General features: G+C 43.0%; 2 protein-coding genes across 3 annotated transcripts in view; one reads left to right on the plus strand and one right to left on the minus strand.

Annotated features, from left to right (window-relative positions):
- Positions 1 to 9,893, plus strand: part of TIMP3 (TIMP metallopeptidase inhibitor 3) — a 38,511-nt gene extending 28,618 nt beyond the window's left edge. The window contains exons 3-5 of the mRNA XM_061371809.1: positions 3,798 to 3,909; positions 4,612 to 4,733; positions 5,364 to 9,893. Of these exons, the coding sequence (XP_061227793.1) occupies positions 3,798 to 3,909; positions 4,612 to 4,733; positions 5,364 to 5,561 (432 nt within the window). The 3' untranslated portion in view covers positions 5,562 to 9,893. The remainder of the gene's footprint in view (positions 1 to 3,797; positions 3,910 to 4,611; positions 4,734 to 5,363) is intronic.
- The window catches only part of SYN3 (synapsin III), a 197,070-nt gene that overhangs the window by 118,035 nt on the left and 58,043 nt on the right, over positions 1 to 20,992 (minus strand). For both annotated transcript variants that reach the window (XR_009728267.1, XM_061371804.1), the window contains exons 5-6: positions 19,153 to 19,309; positions 12,531 to 12,620 (exon numbers count right to left, since the gene is read on the minus strand). Coding sequence is in view for 1 of the 2 variants with exons in the window: in XM_061371804.1 (XP_061227788.1) it covers positions 12,531 to 12,620; positions 19,153 to 19,309 (247 nt within the window). In the remaining variant the exon portion in view is untranslated. The remainder of the gene's footprint in view (positions 1 to 12,530; positions 12,621 to 19,152; positions 19,310 to 20,992) is intronic.

Genomic DNA, 20,992 nt, shown 5'->3' on the forward strand with positions numbered 1-20,992 from the left:
TCAGTGTGTACTGAATTTCTTGCGAAAAGCATTAAGAGCCTTAAAAGGCAACAAACAATCTTTGTATTTCTTTTATGGGTTCCTTAGAGTTTGCTGTGGCTGATTCTTGCTCTTGCTAACACTCCTGAACTCATTGCTGAATTTCACAACTCAACCAGCTTAGGACCTGGGCTGAAGCACAAGGTCAGCCCACAGGCACAGAATAGTGCCAGGCTTCGTAGCCTTCAGGTTGGTTGTCTGAAAAGGTCTTGTGCTTTTTCAAACAATCTCTGCCTACCCCCACTGCTTTCTCAAATAAGTTAAGAATATTTCAAGATCACATGTCAGGTATCTGCACAGGACTGATCTAACCTCTGCATGTTCTGTGATGCTTCAGTGCATTCTGAAAATGGCCCAAGCCTATTTCAGGAAACTGCAAAGGAAACAAGGAGATAAGATATTTCTACTGCGTGTGCACAAACAGTTCTGGTTGACCATGGCAGCACTTAGCACAGGCTGCCAGGAGGCTTTCCTTGGTTTGTTGTTAATCTGTAAAGTGAGTCTAAGGGGTGAAACATGATAGTTGTAAGAGGAAAGAAGTGGAGTGGGATTAATTTAGTTTAATTTTAGACAGACTAAAATGAGGTGTGGAGACTTTCTCATTCTTTTGATTGTCAATAGAGAGAGACAAGAACCCCCAAAGTGTAATTCAGCCCACCAGTTGTAGACAGCTATTTTAGGATGAGCTGAGTTTTTTCTGGAGGTGCGTGTTCTTGGCACTTGACTAAGAGAGGATGTCTAATTCACATGAAGGTAATTTTAGGTAGCTAAAGGTTAGGCAGGATGATTCCAAGCCTTGGTATCCCTCACATGAGAGGGATAACGGGAGGAGCATTATATCACAGGGTGAAGTGAATATTGTAGGAACCATCACAGAATTTGAATGTGCATTTCTGAGGCAGTATGGGGGCTGCTGAGGAAAATGCTGACACAGCTGGAAATAGAGCAGCACTAGCAGACACCACTATGTGATGCTTGCTAATATGTTCCCTGTCATTATGCTTCCGAAAATATACATCTCTGGCGACAGGAGGACTCTGAGGGTAGCAGTTGGGAGAGTGGATAGCTTTATGGTTGGTTTTCTTCTGACCGGTCTAGTAGTACTTCCAGGATATTTTGTGTATCCAAAAATAATGCTTAAGGTATTATTTTTTTGGTCTTTTTTTTTTTTGTTTTGTTTTTTTTGTTTGTTTTAGAAGAGGACATCTGTAGAAGATTCCCTCAAATTTTCTTCCTCTGAGAACCAAGGTCACGGTGAATTTTGTTTAGTCATCAGAGGATGGGGTACGCCCTGTCTGCCCCTAGCAATGGGTCAATTAGTGTGACAGTTGCTAGCATTGATGAGGGTCACTGAGGGGTGACATGAACTGCTTTCTGAGAGGCTGAGCACAGTTCCTTCAGCATCCCTGACAGTGGTGTCCCTGATGGTAATGTAAGTAGGAAATTACTAGGTCAAGGAATTGAGAACCAAACCCCAATTCAGCATCACTGTTTACCTCATAGGCAGTCATGTTGAGCTTGATGGAGCAGAACATGCAAGGAGTGAAGACTGTAAAGGTTGTGTAGGAAGGGCCTGAGCAGCTTCTCAGAGCTAGCCTGTAGCCTTTTTTGCAAGGGGGAGAATGGATCAAAGTGTGCCTGTGCGTGTGTGAACTCTATAGCACAGATAAGATAGACTTAATTAGCCCAACACTACTTGGAGTTTAGCACTTGGAATGACGTATCACTTGTACTGCACATGCATACCATACAGCTCTCTGCAGTGAAGGTAATGCACTGCCTGGAGAGACCTGGCAATCCCCCAGCAGTTGTTAGCTAGTCTTACCTGCTTAGATACTGTTACCATAGCTTCTTGGTGTAATGCCTACCAGAACAGCATCTGAACATTCTGTGTGCCTTTCCTTGGGAAGCAAGGCAGAGATTTCTGCAGATGAGGAATAAAAGTGTACTGAGGGCTAGCTCATCCAAGGACACGCAGGATGCTTGTGGCAGAGCCTAGATGTCCAGCTGTCTTGAGCATAATTGGCAAATCTATGTTTCCCATACCATGAAAATTGCAGGGATAAAGCAGATATTAGTCAAGGTTCAGTTCTTCCATACTCATTGAAAGATTTTGCTCAGTCATGGACACTATGGTGTATTCCAGATATGATCTGTGAGCCTGTAGATGGAGTATGATTAATTAAAAACCCAGTTATTTTCTTGAGTATTTGCTGGGTCTAGAATGCCTTTTGCTGTACACAGCAGTGCTGTTACTGAGTTGTGATACTGTTAAAAGATTATGCTGATCTGGGTAATATAACTAAGGAAAAAGAAACCCAACTGGTAGACATTCTATGGATGCCCAGACGTTAATTCGACTTTTCAGCATAGCAGAATTAGTAGTAGTTTCTTTATATTTTTATATGCAGTATCTGGGCCTGGCATAAGATCTGTTAAATAAACGTTTTTTTTCATCGTAAAGAGAAAAGTTGTTTTTAAAGGAGATGGGCAATAGTGAAATACCCTGGGATAATAAAGGAGTTCAAGAAATGGAATACAGCCTGGAGAAAAAAAAAACACAGTTTAGGTGGCACAGCAGCAAGAATCTATAGCTCTGGGATTGCTTGGGATTCTGTTCCCTCTTTTGCCTCACTTTAATATTAACAGTTAAACTGAGTATGATGTGCACTCTATAAATAAAGCTGACAGAGAAAGGAATAGGCTGGGAAACACTATGAAAAACTGTGATTCTCGCTGACTCTAAATTGTTTTAACTTTTAAACACTGGCCATTCATATTGCTGATGGGGGGGGGGGAAAGAGACTGAGTGTTTTGAAAAGATATCCAAATTTTAAAGCTGAAATTTTCAGGAAATCATCCTCAGTGTTTCAGAAATAGGGTATGTTTTGTTTGGTCCAGTGTACACATGCAATGACTGTTTCATTGCTATGCACAGACTTCATTATGCTGATAACAGGTGGGTTTTCCTGAATTGTAGCAGTAAGGTAAGGTCAGATAGGGACACATGCTAATTTCTGACTATATCCAACTGCCAGTATATCTATGGATTCATACTTCAATTAAACTGTGTTGTAAGAAAGATTATGAAAAAGGAGAAGGAGTGTAGAGGAATTATGTATACATGATATTTTCTTTATGGCGCCCATCAGTGCAGGGCTAATTTTAGGAGGTGGGGTAGAATTCTATTTCTGCATTCATTTAGTTAGACAAACATGAAATCCTTGCTGAGGTCAGCAGGAGTTGCATATGCTGGGTGCTTGAGGAGGCGTCTGGCTTGATAACTTAGAACAAGTGCCAGAAGTTTGAAACTCTTACAGCAGCACTGGAAAATAGGATTGCTGTCTAAAAGAAAAATCCTTTGGTTCAGAAGAAATTGTTTGAATCACATGAAGGACTAAGATTCTAAACTTGAACTAATTTAATTTCTCCCTAATATATAAGGGAAAAATTGTTCAGGATGTTGGCAGAGCTTGCAGTGTTGGCACTTTGCTCACTCAGTGCCACTGGAACTAATGTGAGTGGGAAAAAGTGGTCCCTGTGCTGAATTGCAATAGCTTGTTAGCAGGTGGGTATTCTGCCTTACCAGCAGATCAGGTGGGGAGTCTTCCATCAGGGTCTAGCTAGTGCCATTAGTACTTCATCCTTGTAAGCACTAAAAGCTCACTGCTTGCCACCCCACAGTCTGGGAACATAGATTGTAAAGAAGTGAAAAGTTGTTACTTAAGATGACTTAGAGCATTTTATTCTTTCTGTAGATGTACAGGGGCTTTCAGATAATGCCACATGTTCAGTACATCTACACAGAAGCCTCTGAGAGTCTTTGTGGAGTCAAGCTGGAGGTCAACAAGTACCAGTATCTGATTACAGGTAAAGGACAGTGTACTTCTTTATACACAAAAACTCTTCTGTTCTATACATACATCTGCTGAGGGTGGACATGGGCATGGGCATGGGCAGCTGTGTAGACAGCTCTATATGCAGCTTCTCAAGTGTTAAGATGTTCAACAGTATGTTAGTGTTCAGTACTCTTTAATGCTGAGAGTCATTTCACTCTCTAGATTTTCCTCTCTTTTCTAAAGTATCTCATATACCCAGTCTTGTCATGACAAATATGCTGTGTGAAAGCTCACAGCTGTCGATTTGTACCTGAGCTGGCATGTCTGTCCCATGCAACTGGTTGCTACTCAGCTGTGCCAGAAATGGAAGATACCTTTTGGAATGAGCTGGAGAAATGCAGGCTGCTGAGATGGGGGGATGCAAGGAGATAAAGGTGTAACAGTTGCCAAGTTTTCTTTCTAGTGAAGGTATTAATTCACTTTGCTCTGTTGTTAAGAGGAGCTTGACAGCATTACTGGCTTGTTGGTGCTTACAGCTGGCACAACAGTCCTATAACATACAGAAGGTTCTGTAATCTTGCTGGCCAGAGATGCCTGAACCAGTTAATAAAAAGAAAGCAGTTGCTGAGCAGTGACTGAAGCCAAACATATTGAGAGCATTAGCAATATCAGGAAACGAAAAAAGTGCTTGAGCTGAGAAGTGCTAACTTGTGACCATGTCTCTGTTTTCAAGGCCGTGTGTATGAAGGGAAGGTTTACACTGGCCTGTGCAACTGGTATGAGAAATGGGACCGGCTGACTCTGTCCCAGCGTAAAGGACTGAATCATCGTTATCATCTGGGCTGTGGATGCAAGGTATGTGTGTCCAATTAGGTGTCATTAAGACATTCAAACCCTAGAATTGTTTCCCCTGGCTGGTAATATCAATGATGCTGGTGAGCAGCCAGGAAGAGAAATGGAGCACAACAAGTTTTACAGGGAGAAAGTAAGGCTCAGCTGTAGGGTTGAGACCAGAGAAGAAAAGATCCCATAAAAGTGCAGAGTCTGTGCCTTTTTAATGCCCTGTTAGAGTTAATTGGGGTTGTGGAAGGCTTTCAGAATCCATGCAGAATCATTTGCAGGTGAATGAAATCACGTACCAGGGGCTTGGTAAGATATGTCCAGCTTTTTTCCTGTGCAAACATTTTGAGCGCTTAAAACCTCGCAGCCTGGCATTGGCACTAAGATTTTTGCTCATGGCCCCAGGCCTGCAAAAACATAAGACACAAGCTCCACTTTTCTACACCTGAAAAGCCCTTTTGACTCTGGAATTACCTGTGTATGTGAAGCTAAGCACAGGCTTATGTGCTAGCTGAACTGAGGCTGAATTTTGGGTTAGAAAGCAAGGTTTGTGGGTGTGGAATTTTGAGTCCCTTGACTCTGGTAAAAAGGCATTTTATGATGTTTTTCCATGTACCTTTACCTGATTGCTTCTTACAATTACAGATTAGGCCCTGCTACTATTTGCCCTGTTTTGCAACCTCCAAGAATGAGTGCATTTGGACAGACATGCTCTCCAACTTCGGCCACTCGGGATACCAAGCAAAGCACTATGCCTGCATCCAGAGGGTGGAAGGTTACTGCAGCTGGTACAGAGGATGGGCACCTCCAGATAAAACAATAATCAATGCCACAGATCCCTGAGCACGCTATCCCTTCCTTATCTCCCCTCTCCCTACTCGTGGCTGATCTTCCTTTGGACACTAACTCTTACCAGATCATGATGATGACAATGAAATTAGTGCCTGTTTTCATGCAAATTTTAGCACTTCGAACACTTAAAAAAAAAAAAAAACCCAAAAAAAAAGGAAAAAAAAAAGAAAAGAAAAAATGTCTGTGCTACCTTACTGAATCTGTAATCACCTTTTCCATTTTTTGATACCACTCATTTTGATCAGATGACATTTGGGAGCTTACTTTTGCACACCAGAGGGAAAACGGGAGGGAAAAAAAAAAGGAAAAAAAGAAAAAAAAAAGGCAAAAAGCTGGAGCTCTTGCTCTCTTACACGTATCATTAGCTGTAGCAATATAATCTCTATTTTTTTAGGAAAACAAAAATCTAAAAACTATGCCAGTTAGGCGCTGTATTCTTCTATGCGCTGGCTTCCTGTCACCCCTCCTCATGCACTAAGTGCTGAAAATATGTAGACAGATCTATTTGAAGGAAAACAGGTTTCATTAATCAGATTGGCAAATAAAGCAAACTGAAAAGAAACCCAGCCTAAACTGTGGAAAAAATGACATCCAGAAAAATCCTTCTCTATGGGAGAGATTGGCAATGTGATTGACTCCAGCAGTGGGAGAATTCACCTGGTGTCTGACCGCATCATCTGGTAAAAGCATTGTGGACTGATTGTCCTAGCTCATTCAGTCACAGTGTGGATGCAACAGCACATTTAAAGTTCTGGCTTTCTCCAGAACAAAAGAAAGAGTATTTTGTATTTTTGTTGTTGTTTAAAAAACAAAAGCCCCATCCCCTATTTTCAGGGAGATAAATCTGCCTACAGCAGAACAGATGAAATGCTGTGCCATCCTGTTTTGAGCAGCATTGGCCCCTGAATTTTTTGCAGCTTAGCTTCTACAGCAAAACCAGCTTGTAAACACCTTCAACCAAACAGATGCAAAATGCCAAGTGTAAATCAATCACATAGAAGAGGGAAAGGGGAGACTTGCTAGAGCTCTTACTATTAAAAACAAAAAAAGTCTATTGCCAAAATAGTGTTTTGCTGAACTAAGATGTATATACACATAATGACATAAGCTATTTTTGACAGGATGTGGAATTTTTTTGGCGTTGTAAACAAAAGAATGATTTGATTGTGTTTTAAAGACAGAAATATTGACATTCCGAGTCAGTGAGTTATTTTTAAGACATTGAAGCTCCAGTGTATCTGCAGTAGTGGCTACAGTCATTGTTTCCTCTGTACCTCCCTGCGCCACAGTTTCTCCCCTGCAGCTACACTAGTTGCATCTGTTTATATAGTGAAAGGAAGTGGGGGGAGGCGCTAGGCAAGGAAAAGTGGTCTCCTAACAAGTGCTGGCTGGGATCATAAAATCTCAGCTGCCCAGAGGATTCCTTCTGTGTCAAGTGCTATGTTTCCCTCTAGGCACCGTTAAGCATAGCTCTCTGCATGTGCTCATACCATGTCCTGCAGTGATGTGGGAGGAGGAGCCTTACTGTCTTGTGCTTTGCTGTTGACTGGAGAAGTTTTTTTCGTTCTATTTTGGTTTTTATTAAGAAAACTATAATATAATTTTTCTTATCAAATAAAAGTATTTTAAGTTTTAATGATGGTGAAGAGGAAGGGGTGCTGATGAAATGGGTGACTGAGTTTTGGATGGGGAGGGCTGGGGCAGGGAGAAGATTATGCTTAACTTCATTTTTGTATTATTATGATTATTTATCTTAAGTTTCCATATATCTTCAGTTCATTCCACTTAGAAAGCAGAGCTGCCACCAGCAGGAAAAAGTGTTGCAGTGATTCCAGCTCAAGGCATTTTACAGTCGGTGACCTCAATTACTGGGGAGTTGTTTGGGACCTCTTTGCCAAATGGAAAGGAAGGGGTGTCTGAGATGGGCCCTGATTTATTTTAATGTTCCTACATCCTCTGAAATGCCCCATTTACTAGATGGTTATTGCAGGAAAAAGCATGTAGCTTCATGTTTGACATGTACTTTAAAGGGCATTTTCAAGGAGCTGATGTAAGAGGTGCCTAGATCTGCTGTGTGTTTTCTGTTTCAAGCTGCTTAGTGGCAACACAGCACCATACATGTTGAAAGTCTGATGGATTTTCCTGTGATTCAGGCTTGGAACACTTTTCAGAAGTCCTCTTCCCAGTGACTACTCCTAAGATGCATAGGATCAGGTTGTGGGTCAGAATGTTGCCTCTTTTGGCAGAGTACAAGCCTGGGCTTTGGGCATAATGGAACAATTTCTGTTCAAGCTGTGCACAGCTGACAAAAATCTCTGAGAGTCACTGAGGACGGAGTGGAGTCACCCTCACTGTTCGCATCGTGTGGAGTCGGCATCGCTGGAGATGGCCATCCTCAGGCTCAAGACGTCATCGCAAAGCTGCCGTCTCTTCGAGCTGCAGCCACCTTTTATGGCTTTGGAAGGCTAAATGAAAATGCCCCTCGATGCAGTGAAGTGTTGGTTTGAATTTTCATTGTACTGCAGCTCTGCATATTTTACCTGTCACTGATCCATTTAGCTAGCTGAGACATCACAATATTGCACTCAAATTATTGTGAAAATATTTGCATTCTAGTACTAAGAGGACATGTGTCCCTAAGTAGGATATAATATAGCTATGTGCTTTGTAAACAACAAACCAGCAGATGAGTTACCAGAAAATGAAGTGTATTCCCATTTTATATTGCAGACGGTAAACTATTTCTGAGATGCAGACGGCTAGAACAGCAGGGGTAGGGATTTGGTAGCAAATCTTTCCCCTTGCTGTGTAAAGAAACAGTTGTTAAGGCTTTTAAAAATGTGGAGCCAAAAGGAGGGGGAAGAATCCAGTAAAAATACATTTCTTTTGGGAGGCTTCTTGATTTTGTTTCTGTGCATGCTATCAGGACATGGGTTTCTTGGGCTAAGCTTTAGATTGTGCTTGTGTTAAGAATCTGAATGAAGGCTCCCTTGAAATGGGATGGGGCCTTTAAATGGATTGAGGAGGCTCTAAATCAGACTCAAAGACTTCTTCCTTTCTATCTGCTTTCCTTTCTTATGTCTTGCAAAGTCACTTCTGCCTGCCAATGGACAAAACTATTCCTCCTTACAGTGAGCCATGCACTATGTGGGAACGCGAGGCATGGTGATGTGAGGAGGTAGGTGTGAAGTTCTCCCCAGACTGTTAGGCTGTGGGGCATACAATGCTTTGCAGCAGCACAGGTATCTTCCTGTCACCTCTGACGTGCTCCTCACTTCACCCCATAGCCTGAGGTCAGACTCAGTGGCACAGCTCATGCGAGCATGACCTTTGGACACATACAGAATTAGGGCTTCCCCCCTCCATGCTTTAGATATACCAACATTATTAAAAGTACTTCTTAAAATGCATAGCTCATTTCTAGACTGTTGCTGTTGGCTTTCTGATTTACAGATATTTCCTTTGGAGTGTTTTTCCCTTTAGAATTACAAAAAAACGATGAAAAAAATATATTGACTGTTTGGGAAATATTGGATTTGATTTGCCTTTTCCAAAATGGAGGGGGTGGGGAGCAAAGGGAGACTTGTGTGTGGAGTACTGTGAATACAGTTCTCCTGTGGGAGGCTTCTGCCTCCCCTGCATAGGACAGAATTGCCATTTTCGTCTAACTTTCCCACGTTTTGAAGAGTTATGTGGCCCTTCAGGCAGAGCTAGTTTAAAATCTAAATCTGTGTGGCTGTATCCCATTTATACTTGGCCGAAGTGAAATGCTACCTCACATTGAAGGGCAGCACGCTGTTGTGTTTTTTACAGTAAAGACTGTTAGAAGTAAAGGCCTCCATGGGAACAAGTTTCTGTTCTTTCAGATGTCTCTGAAAGTATCTCTCACTTGCTATGTATTTTATAGCTTAGAAGGGCAGAACAAAATTTAGGGAACTGCAAAACTCTTTTTTAGAATAAGTGGCTTTTGGGGCTACCGGTCTCGAGAACAGTCTTTGCAATCCACTAAACATTTGCTGCTGCTTTGCCTGTACTGGCTTTTCCTTCTCTCTGTCACTGTCCTTCCTTCATAGAGCTGCTCTGCTGTTCCTGATAGTCATGGAAACTTGGGGAGGGAACCAAACCCGTGTGAAAAATCTTGTCCAGAAGGAATGTATTTGTTGCTAAATTTTCTAGCACTGTTTACAGTTTTCCTCCATGTTATTTATAAATTTTATATTCAGTGAATGTATATTGTCTTTTAAGGTAATGTTGCATAATGTTCACTTTTTATAGTGTCCTTTTATTCTAAACAGTAAAGTGGTTTTATTTCTATCACAGACATTCTGTCTCTGCTTCACTTACGTTGGTTTCTGTCCACTTCAAGTGTACACAAGTGGATTTGCAAGTGGATTTGTTCTTTTCCTTCCCTTCTGTGATACCGTTTTATTGGACCCAGAACAGATATTCCACCTCTGGCAACTCTTGCACTTTGGTGAAGATCCTTCCAGTGGTCCCTCCCTCTTTTTAAGAGCTTGATTTAAGAATTGTTATTGGGGTCATAAGCCCAGGAGAGGTGAAATACCCCGTTTGAAGTTAATGTATCCCACTTGTTAACTGGCCATAGGGGGTCACTACAGAGCAAGGCAGTCATTATGGCTGTCATGTAGCACCAGTAGGGCCTTGGAAGAACAGTTGCCAGATTGCTGTTAATTCCAGTAAACAGATCACTCGGGGGGGGGGGGGGGGGCGGCGGGGGAGGGAGGTTAAATGGTGTGTGCCTGTGGCAAAGGAAAGAAAGATTCATCTTTCAGATCTTTTCTGCTGTGGAATGTCAAAGCCTTGTGTGCTCTTTTTAGGCTTGCTGTTTTAAGGCTGGTTAAAAATGCGCCGTTGTCTTGAGTTGGAAGTTTCAGAAAAAAAGTTTTCAACTAAATTAAAATACTTACAGAAAGGGCCCTACTCTTAGAAATTTCCTTTATCTCACTTTTACTATAGGAAAATCTCTACATGGATGAAAGAATGAAACAGATTTTTGATCTGTTCTATGTTTAAAGGTTTAGAAAGTAAGATTTGGAAAGTTTTGAGCATAGAAAGATGAGGATGTCTCATGTGAGACCTCAACTGCTTAAAGTTTATCACATTGCAAAGAGGTAAAACCATAACACTAGTTATAAACACTTCCAGGGGGTCAGCTATCAAAGGACCGCAGTGTATTTTATGAGTGCTAACTGCTACAGCTTAAAAATGCTTCCAGGAAAGGGAAGAAAAAAGAGTGGGAAAGAAGGATCATTATATTCCTATTTGAGACATGGATAAGCTGATGAGCAGCAAGCAAGCAACTTTCAGAGGTGCTTGGTGGAGGATGACTGCAGCAGAGTTTACTTGGTGTAAACATTCGCCCTCTCAGCCTCTCACAGCCCGAGATGCTGTGAAGGTGCCCCCAGATAAGATCTAGAAGAAGCTGTGTAGATTTGTTCTGTAAGGTAAACACCCCCAACCTGGAAAGGGCTGGCCTGAATACGCTCAAGTGGATTGTTGCTTGTGTAAATGTTTGGGAAGTGATTGATTTAAACAGGATTACTCAAACTTGCTTGTCCATGGTAGTGTTTGCGTTCAGATGAGATTATCTACGGTTTCAAAACACTCCTGTATTCTTCTGGAAGTAACCAATAGCATATGCAGGTAGGTGATCAGTTACAAAGATAATATATGAAGTTAAGATTAATACTCTGATAAACCAAACTACTAGGCTGGTAACAAATGTGTTTACATGCCAAGGAATAAAGAACAGTATTCCCAGACAAGAAAATGATGCTAGAAGTGGTGGGTAGTATATTTGCAACAAAAACCTTAATCAACTCTTTCAAAATTACCACTCCCAAAGTAATGGTCACACAAAATCCTAACTGTCCTGAAGCATCACATGCCACAAACCCCTCTTCATAAATCAGCAGGAATTATATGCAACAGGATTTATCAACAATTTTTTTCTTAAATGTTTGCAGCTGTCACATAGTGTTGAAGGACCATCCATATCTTGAGTAACACAGCTCATACCACTGCCTTAGTTGCCATGTATGTGCATGACTTCACTTACCTTCATGATGTGCCTGTGAAATACGGAAGCACTGCTGTCCACACAGCATTGGTAGAGAACAGTATTGGAGCAGGGAGATGGACTGTTACTTCAAGGTATTCAGGTACATAGGGAGCACCAGTGGGATTTTTCCCAAGTTGGGAGTGAAAATTCATGACAGATTAGTTAGTCATCCTTTTAACGCAGGGAAAACAAGAGGCAGGAACAGTTTTAAACAAAGCCACTCGCTTTGCCACGTTGCCCAGGACTAAAGGCACCTAAGCAGATCTCTTTGCAGGGGTTTGGTACAGTGCCCAGCAGGCACACAGGGCACTAAGTGTTTAGATGTTGACAAGAAGAATAGACCCCAGAGCCACTGTGCAAAGGTATTGCAAGCTGAAACAAACATTTTTAAGAGCTCCCATTTACTTTGAGTCCCTAGTCAGGCCGGTAAATGTTTCATGGATGGCAACCATGTGACAGGTAGACCAAGCAAACTGACATTGTGAAAGAAACACCTCATATGGCCCGTGTCCTGAACTGTCAACATGTTTTAGACAATTCCAGGAGGAGAAAAAGTCCACTTTGTCTGAATGAAGTGATTTCTTGTTCTAAGGGATGAGCTTTTGTTGACTAGATTTTACGAGCAATTTTTGCTTTGGCTTCAAGCCTGTTCTCATTTTTCACTTTTTCAAGGTTCATGCATGACCTGGGGAGGGCTGGGCAAGAAAGGAAAGAGGTTCCACAGCAGTGATTTTTGCATATTGCTTTTTAGCTAGTAATTCCCTGTAAGTAATATTGAGACTCTTCCCAGCATTCCCACGGCCACCTCTCATGCCCAGCTCGTATTTGTTGCTTCTCCCCAATCTATGCTGGCAGCAGGAGAAAGCAAAGGTACTCACCATCTGCTTATGGCTTGGGAAGAACGTTTGGTCCACAAGGGGAAACTTCTCAGGCCCCAGCGAGTTGAAGATTTTGATGAGCTGGGAGAACTTGGGGTGAGGGAGGAGGAACAAAAAACAGACACAGTGGGTGTCAGTGACTTACTGTGTAATAAGTGCTTGCAAAATGTTCTGATACTGTGGGGGAGTTGAAAGTGAGCGAAATATGTTGTTGTGCCTTTCCCACCTTGCTTTCTTGGCCTGAGAAAATATAAAGTGGCTGTATTTACCCCGGGCCAAGCCAGCCTGCGTACACAAACCTTGGACTGAGAGAGCAAAGAAGGGGTTCAAGAGCCAGAAAGTATCAGCTTGGATTTAGTTACAGATCTGGTATGAACAAGCTGTGCTTTCCAAGTGTGGCTGAGGAGAGAGTGGGGGCCCTTCTTGGTAGAGGAAAGGGCTCAGGGAAGTGACCAGGCAGGAAATCAGTGCCACCGCTCATGAGCACAGGCAAAATAAATCAAAGCTCTTCTCTGGATCTCTGCCCCACAACCAAATCAAAGCAAGGCATATTTCTCCATTGTGCTGAGGGGAAGGAGAATTGCTAAGGTGCAGAGATGTCTAGAGGGAATTGACAGTGCTACCTGGATTGGCTATTAAACCAAGGAAGTCTGAGCCCACTGTCAATCATAATTGGCATTTATTATGAACCAAGGGCCCTCCCAACAGCCCCCAGTGCATGGCAGGAGAAAGAGGTCATCATCTGCTAGCCTTGACCCAGTGAGGTCTGAGGGAGGTACCAGTCTGTGAGGGTGATTTATAGAGAAAGCAGTACGTAACATCGAGGGGGAAAGAAACAGTGCTGGTATTTCATGTAAAAGGTGAACATTTGCTGTTGTCCCCACCTGTCAGCTTGAACGTCACCATTATCATTACTATTACAAACTGTTTATCATTCAGGGTTTTTCCCAGCCAGACACAAAACTCCCCATGGCAGGACTGAGTTTTGATTTCTTTTCAGGTTCCAAAACTCCAGCAGAAGTGCCGCACAACAAATTCTTGCTCAACGTCAGCCATCTGTGAAGTGAGCAGACTATTCTGTACATTGTATTCAGCCTCCCTGTTTAATCTATCATTGATCAGCTGGAGAAAACCCCAGAAATCTATGAAAGGAACTTAACAACCATGACATAAAATGCTGCTGAAGCAGGGTTCATTTAAGAGGTAATATATCCCAGAAACCGTTTGGATCACAGGAGCAACTTAGATTCTTTACAGTCACACATCTAACCATCCTACTTTCTCTCTGAAGAGGTACAGCCCCATTACCTTGGACAATGCTGAACTGGCAGTGCTGCTGGTGAAGCAGTTAGACTGGCAGCCTTGCAGAAGGGAGAATCATAGAATCATAGTATAGATAGGATTGGAAAGGACCTTAAGATCATCTAGTTGCAACACCCCAAAGCTGAATAAAGTAGTTTGATTATTGTCATGGATATTAAGAAAATAAAATGACTGAGGATTGCTCCATGAATAAGGATTTTGGTCCCTGCTTGTGCTGGTAGATGTGACTATTCCCCACTGATGTCCTATTTACAAAGTAACTCACAAACTGAATTTAGTTTCAAAGGCACCCCAGAATTTGATAAAATCAAGTTAAATTAATAAAAGTCTCCAGTCTGGGCCAAGAGTCACTGTTGCACAGGTTCCTTCAAGTTTCTCATCAAAGGGATGCATTTGTCTTGAAGGAAACCTTTGTGTCCCCTGAGGAAGGTAACACACAAATTAAGGGAAGGAGACAAGGGAAAAAGGGAAAGGCAAGAAAGCCTTCTTTTCCTCCCAGTAGCATCAGCTGCCTCATCTTACATATTCTGAGCACTTCCGAGCAATGGCTGAAGCCAGTATATGTACCCCCAAGGTTACACTGCGGATAAAGAGAGAGTTATGAAAACGTTTTCTGCTGAGTTGCTACCTTAAGGGTTCCTGTCGTGGTCAATGGGCCAGTTAAGCAAAAGCATTTCTATATAAGAAGTTGAAACCTCACTTGGTGGTGGTGAAGAAATACCCCTTTGAGAGTTAAAGGGTGGTATGGGTGTGAAAAACAAGATGCAGCTAGTGTGCGAAAGCTGAGGCTGCAAGGTGTGTGCCAGAGCTGAAGGGGCAGCTGCCAGCAGATTTGCAAACAAATGTGAAGAATTCCTTCCCTAATCTCATAGGTTAAAACGTGGCATTTAAAAAAACCCAGAAAACATCATGAGGTGGCATATCCCATCACTGACACCCCTCCCACCCCACATCAGCAGATAAGTGAAAAACTCCCCATGTAGAATGATTATTGTTGGCAAAGAGGGTATTGATGTTGGGGAGGGAGGACAGCTTGCTTCTCTTAACTACTTGCACTAGATCTGCACATCCTAGAGAAGAAAAATAAAGGCCTGTTTTGACTAGGAAGGTGAGCAAACACGGCTTAAAAATTAAACAGAATGAGGCAGAGACAGGGAGAGGAGGAAAAACACCCTGGCTGTGAGCAGCACATGCCCCTTGGTGCCTGTGAACGCAGCGCTGGTGAACCATGGACATACATTTATCCTAGGAAAACAGCTCTGACAAAATAACTGGAACAACTGTGCAGCTGACAGAGAGCGTCCTGGCTTGTTCCTTTGGGTTCCTTTTGAAGCATACAGCTCTTGGCTGTTGCTGAAATAGCAAGTTTTGTAGGGACAGATGAGAGGCTCAGCCATCTGGAAGCCTCCTCCATCGGCCAAGTGTGCGAAAAGGTCTGACCTTGGTATTGACCCTCATGGGAAAATTCCTCCTTTTTGCTATCTTTTTTCTGCCAGTTGTTAGGGACAGGATTTTGGCAAAAAGATACCCATGTTACATGGTGCAGCAGCCTCTTAGATACCTGATAGCAGGGCTCAAGTAGCACCTCCCAGTGCATTTTAGGTGGATTGGAATGTTACTATCAGCAGCTCAGCGAGATGTAACTGCCTCTTCCACATTTTGGTATCAGTTCTTACTTGCTGAGGTTTCACTTATTTTAGTGAGATTGTGGCCAGACTGCAGAGAGAGACATGGGGCAAGGCAATGTGGGACAGTCTAAAGTAACCAGAACAGGTACAGAAGTGAAACACCTTGCCTGGCTGTTTGGACACCAGGGTTACTTAAGGGGAGTCTTTATAGAGAAATAAGAAGGTCCATTTGGAGGATCTACTTTGCTCTTGTGAGACCCCATCTGGAGTACTGTGTGCAGTTCTGGTGTTCTTAACATAAGAAGGATATGGAGCTGTTGGAGCAAATCTAGAGGAGGCCATGAGGATGATGAGGGGACTGGAGCACCTCCTGTATGAAGATAGGATGAGAAAGTTGGGGCTGTTCAGCCTGGAGAAGAGAAGGCTGCGTGGAGACCTCATAGCAGCTTTCCAGTATCTGAAGGGGGACTATAGGGATGCTGGAGAGGGAGTCTTCATTAGGGACTGTAGTGATAGGACAAGGGGTAATGGGTTCAAACTTAAACAGGGGAAGTTTAGGTTAGATGTAAGGAAGACGTTCTTTACTGTGAGGTTTGTGAGGCACTGGAATGGATTGCCCAGAGAAGTATTGAATGATTCCCCCCTGGTGGTGTTCAAGGCCAGGTGGGACGGAGCCTTTGACTTGGTTTAATTGAGGAGTTCCTGCCCATGAAAGGGGGTTGGAACTGGATGATCTTAAGGTCCTTTCCAACCCTAACTATCCTATGATTCTTTGTTCTCAAGGCCTGTGCATATTTTGAAAGTGCCTAGGTCATCCCGTAGCTTATATCCCTTGACAGTAAGTTTAGCTGGGAATCTCTTGGACTCTGTCAAGACTTCATGTTTCCTGCGGTCTTACAGATGCAAAACATGCCTGGCAATTACGAATATTAACTGCATGCAATACGAGTTCTACTTTGAGCACTGTTGGTATCGCAACTTTTCTAACACAGAAATTACAATTAGTGGTTGAGGCGTTGCCTTTAGTGTGCTTGTAACTTCCTTTCACAATAATTCTAAAATCATCTTAAAAGTTAGATGTTTCTGTGTGTGTGAGACCCCCTGAATGCTTTTCTTATTTCAGAAATGCCTATTGCAAACTGTGCCCGCATTTAATGCAAATTTTAGCCTTTGAAGAAATTTGTGTATTTCGGTACTGGAAACCTGGCAAATGTCATTAAGAAATGGGGCTGCATGTTTGCATAAACTCAAACCCCAAACTCAGCTGATTGTAATTAGACTTGCTGAAAATAAAAAAACATCATTGCAAATTGCCAAGGAAAAACAGTCTCACTTCCATCCACCCTCCAGAAAATCATAAACATTTCTATGAAATGGAACCACTTTTGGAAAGAATAAAAAGGGAGAGTGAAAAGCACATTTCCCAGGAGTATTTAGTTTCATTTCTTCATGTATCTCAACTGTTTGCTAGGTCCAGAGAGTTTCCAGTAATCTGTGTTAAGCAGATCCCTTATTTCGAGATGCCTGTTTTGCAATCAGAGTGGAACATGCACCGGAGTACTCTGTTCCTATCTCTAAATGAGATAGATAGAGAAAAATCAGTTTTCTCATTCTGCTGCCACTGAAGCTTTCTGCCCTCAAATGCTCCATCACAATCTGTACCTGAGCTTCAGCCTCATAAAATGTCCAGGGTGCTGAATACCAGCTCAGGTCCCATCTGAGCTCTTAGATTACCCTGTGCACTACAGTCATGTTTGGGGGAGATGTGTGTGCAGGGGCAGTAGGGAAAGGAGGCATTTTGCAAACGTATTTTAAGTGTTTACAAGTGGTTTCCCTGACTCCTCTGGGAAGGTTGTCCGAGCCATCTGTATTCCCCATGAGGAAAGCATGGCACAGCTGCACCCAGAATAGCTACAGCCAAGTTACTGGCAGAGCCAGTTTCTCCCACACTACCTTGCCAGCCCTGCTTTTTCTTTTCTTTTCTTTCTTTTTTTTTGAACCCAATGTGCTGAGTTTGTTTGTTTTCTTTTATGTTAGACTCCTAAAAATAGGCCTGTCACATCTTGAGTCCCCTGTACACCATCAGAAACGTAATTACAAGGCATGAGTTGAAAAATGCCAACTAAATCCTGACTGACTCAACCCCAAAATCACATAGGATAAACCACATGGCTGTCTTCCTCAGCAAAAGCCAATGTAAAGGCGGAAGCTCTTTGTCTGGTCACCAGGGTCATAGAATCACAAAATCAACTCAGTTGGAAAAGACCTTTAAGATCACCAAGTCCAACTGTTTCCACAGGACTTCCAAGGCCACCACTAACCCATGTCACTGAGGGCCTCCTCTACATGGGTTGTGAACACTTCCAGGGACGGTGACTCCACCACTGCCCTGGGCAGCCTGTTCCATTGCCTGAGCACCCTCTTGGTGAAGAAATTGTTCCTAATGTCCAATCTAAAGCTCACCTGGTGCAGCTTGAGGCCATTTCCTCTTGTCCTGTCACTTGTTACCTGGGAGAAGAGACCAACCCCACCTCCCTCCATCCTCCTTTCAGGTAGCTGAGGAGAGTGATAAGGTCCCCCAGAGCTTTATGTTCTCCAGACTAAACCCCCTCCAGTTCCCTCATCTGTTCCTCTTCACACTTGTGCTCCAGACCCTTCACCAGCTCTGTTGCCTTTCTCTGGACTCACTGCAGTGCCTGGAGCACCTCCTTCCCTCCATCTTCACCAACCCTGGGGCCTGCAGAGCTGTTTCACGTATTTTAGTTTCTCCTTTCTGACTGTTCCATAGCAGTTTTCCCCCCTTTTTAAATACGTTATCCCAGAGGTGCTGCCACCATTGCTGATGGGCTCAGCCAGCATTGAGACAGTTGGCATTGGCTCCATCTGACATGAGGGAAGCTTCTGGCAGCTTCTCATAGAAGTCACCCTCGCAGCCCCTTGGCTACCAAAACCTTGCCACACAAACCCAATACGACACTCTTTCAGCTTTCCTTCTGCCTCTTTCCCATATCTCTGTCATTCTAAATTCCCTTTTTCTTCCTAGACCTAGTGGCTGAAGAAATCATTTCTACATTTCTTGCCTTTCTTTTAGTATAATTACCTCACACCAAAGCAATAGCCAGAAAAAGTAGGAAGAGAAGACAAGTGCAGTTTTCACTTTTGCAAGGAATGGATAATCTTAGGCTGGGGCACCTGGTTACCACAAGTGTGCATCTAATAAAGGATGCTAGAAATAGCATAATTCAGATACCTTGTAAAAAAGTGAATGTTAATGTTTATTTTAAGGTATAATTGTTGTGTTTTGGTCAGGACAGAGACGTGCTGCTATTGAGCTGATATTATCAATCTATTACTACTCACTTACTCTGCCTTACAAGAAAACTAAGTCTTGCTGTATTGTCAGCTGTTTGTGACACATTAGAGTTTGGGACAGGTGAAGCATCTTACTCAGGGTGAGGAAAGAACACCTTGACATAATGCTACAGGGTTGGTGAAGGAGCAGTGTTGCTAGTTTCCCCCCAGAGAATTCCCAGCAGGATTCCTAAGGTATTTAGATGGTGTTTTTAACCTAAAGAGATGAATTCCCATGACTGGAAGCTGAGTTTAGTGCTTTATTGGCACCAGATCGACTTTGCAGTGTTGGCATGCAATAGAGGTGGCTTGGCACTTACCACCCAGGGCTTGCTGCAGAAGTTGTAGATGGAGTAGAGGGAGTTGACCGTGTGGATGCCACCATACTGGAGGCCAATAATGAGGCTGCGGAAGTCCTCTCCCAGTGCCATGCTATAGGCATGCTGCCGAATCAGGACAAAGTCCGGCTTGAAAGATCTGCAAGAGACAAGGGGGATGACATTTTGTTTTCAAATGCTTAGCAACACTTCCAGCCTCCCCTTGTTCCTTTTCCATCCTTTCCTTTCTTTTCATTAACACATGTTGCTCTCTTTTGGGCTGTTCTTGCTTGCATTTGGAGGTAACAAACCAAACAAAAAAATCTAGTAATCTAAAAGGGGAAAAATCCAACATAGCTCCAAGTGTGAGAGCACAGAAACAAGCCAAACAGATTTGCTGCAGTTTCCATGTCACTCAGGCATGCACAGGAACAAGGCACAAGCGGAGCCAAGGGTCATAAATTCACTGGTGGGGGGATTCTCTTTTCTTTCTAAAAGCTTGGCCATATTTGGCAAGCTCATTGCAATGTGCGACGCAGATGAGGGAGCAAGTTTGTTTCCTGATGATTGAACTGGATATTGAAGCAATGCCCAGTGGGTGGGAAGATCATAAGGGATTTCAAAAAGCTATTGTACACATCCATACATTGACACACATTACCCCTTTAGTCAGTTTACTACATACGCAGCACATCCCAGGCTCTTACTGCTGTGAGTCAACAAGTAAAGGGCAGGCATGGTAATGTAATTAATCAAATGAGCAGAGACCCTCATCCAGTGCTGTGACTCATGGCATGGACTTCCAGAATATTATTTAGTGAGACTAGAGCTGGGACTCCTATGGTTCCACAGCAGCAAACGCACAGAAAAGCAAGGTCCTTTTCTAGCTAAGCCAACAGGCGATGGGTTGTCTTTCAAACAGCCAGATTTCTTTCCTTGCTGATGCTGTGTCTTTGGAGCCATTCAGGAATCTCTGGGAACAGCAGCTGGAAAAGAAACTGTTCCCAAAATGGAGCTCAGCAGTTTGTTCTTGAAGGCATGGAGGGGGCTTTTCCACTGAAACAGGGGATTATTTTATACTTTAATGGAGGTTGCATCAAGGACATTGGAAAAATTTCCATACTGTATTAAAGTTTTTCACAGAAATGAGCTCTGTAACCAGGTCCCATTACCTCACTACCCGCGAACATTTTCCTTACTAAGAGACTATAATTTCTATCCTTTGGATGTATGATCTGGAAATACTTTGGGTTTATAGCCCCTATTTATATTTCCATCATTTTGGCAGGGAAATCCGAGATGGTGACTCTGGGACAGGTTGTGGCAACAAACACTGTGTACAAGATCCAGTGACAGCTTTGTTCTTTTAAAGCTGTTCATTTTGGGTTTTGGCCTTGGACTTTTGTTATCGCCAGAGACATGGTGAGGAGCATGCTCTGCTTTTGTGATGCAAGAGGCCAAGCTTTGGAAATGTTGTGATTCCCTCCCATGGAGAATTTTTAAACCCAGGCATGTTCCCTAATGTACTTGGCACCAAAGTTGGTGCTTTCCTCCAGCAACAAGATGCATAATGAGCATTGGGAGGGCTGCGCTATCACTGTGCAGTTGATTTATGGACCTCCCTAATGTCAATGGGGGTGAAGCAAATGGTGCACGCCTGCTGAGAAACAGCAAGTGAATGAAAATCTTGGAAAGCTTGAGTGGCTCCATTCTGCTGGATTTGCCATGCAGAAACTACCCCAGAGGCAGGCATAGGTCCTCAGGAAGGATTAATCAGCTTCCTAGGACTAGGACTTGGTATGTGCGCTGAGTTACTGAAGAGTGGCAGTTGCCCGGTGGGCAG

This window comes from Neopsephotus bourkii, unplaced genomic scaffold, assembly GCF_033783945.1.
Source record: "Neopsephotus bourkii isolate Nb327-2 ecotype Australia unplaced genomic scaffold, CSIRO-AGI_Nbou_v1 NB_1589, whole genome shotgun sequence".
Lineage (NCBI taxonomy): Eukaryota > Metazoa > Chordata > Aves > Psittaciformes > Psittacidae > Neopsephotus > Neopsephotus bourkii.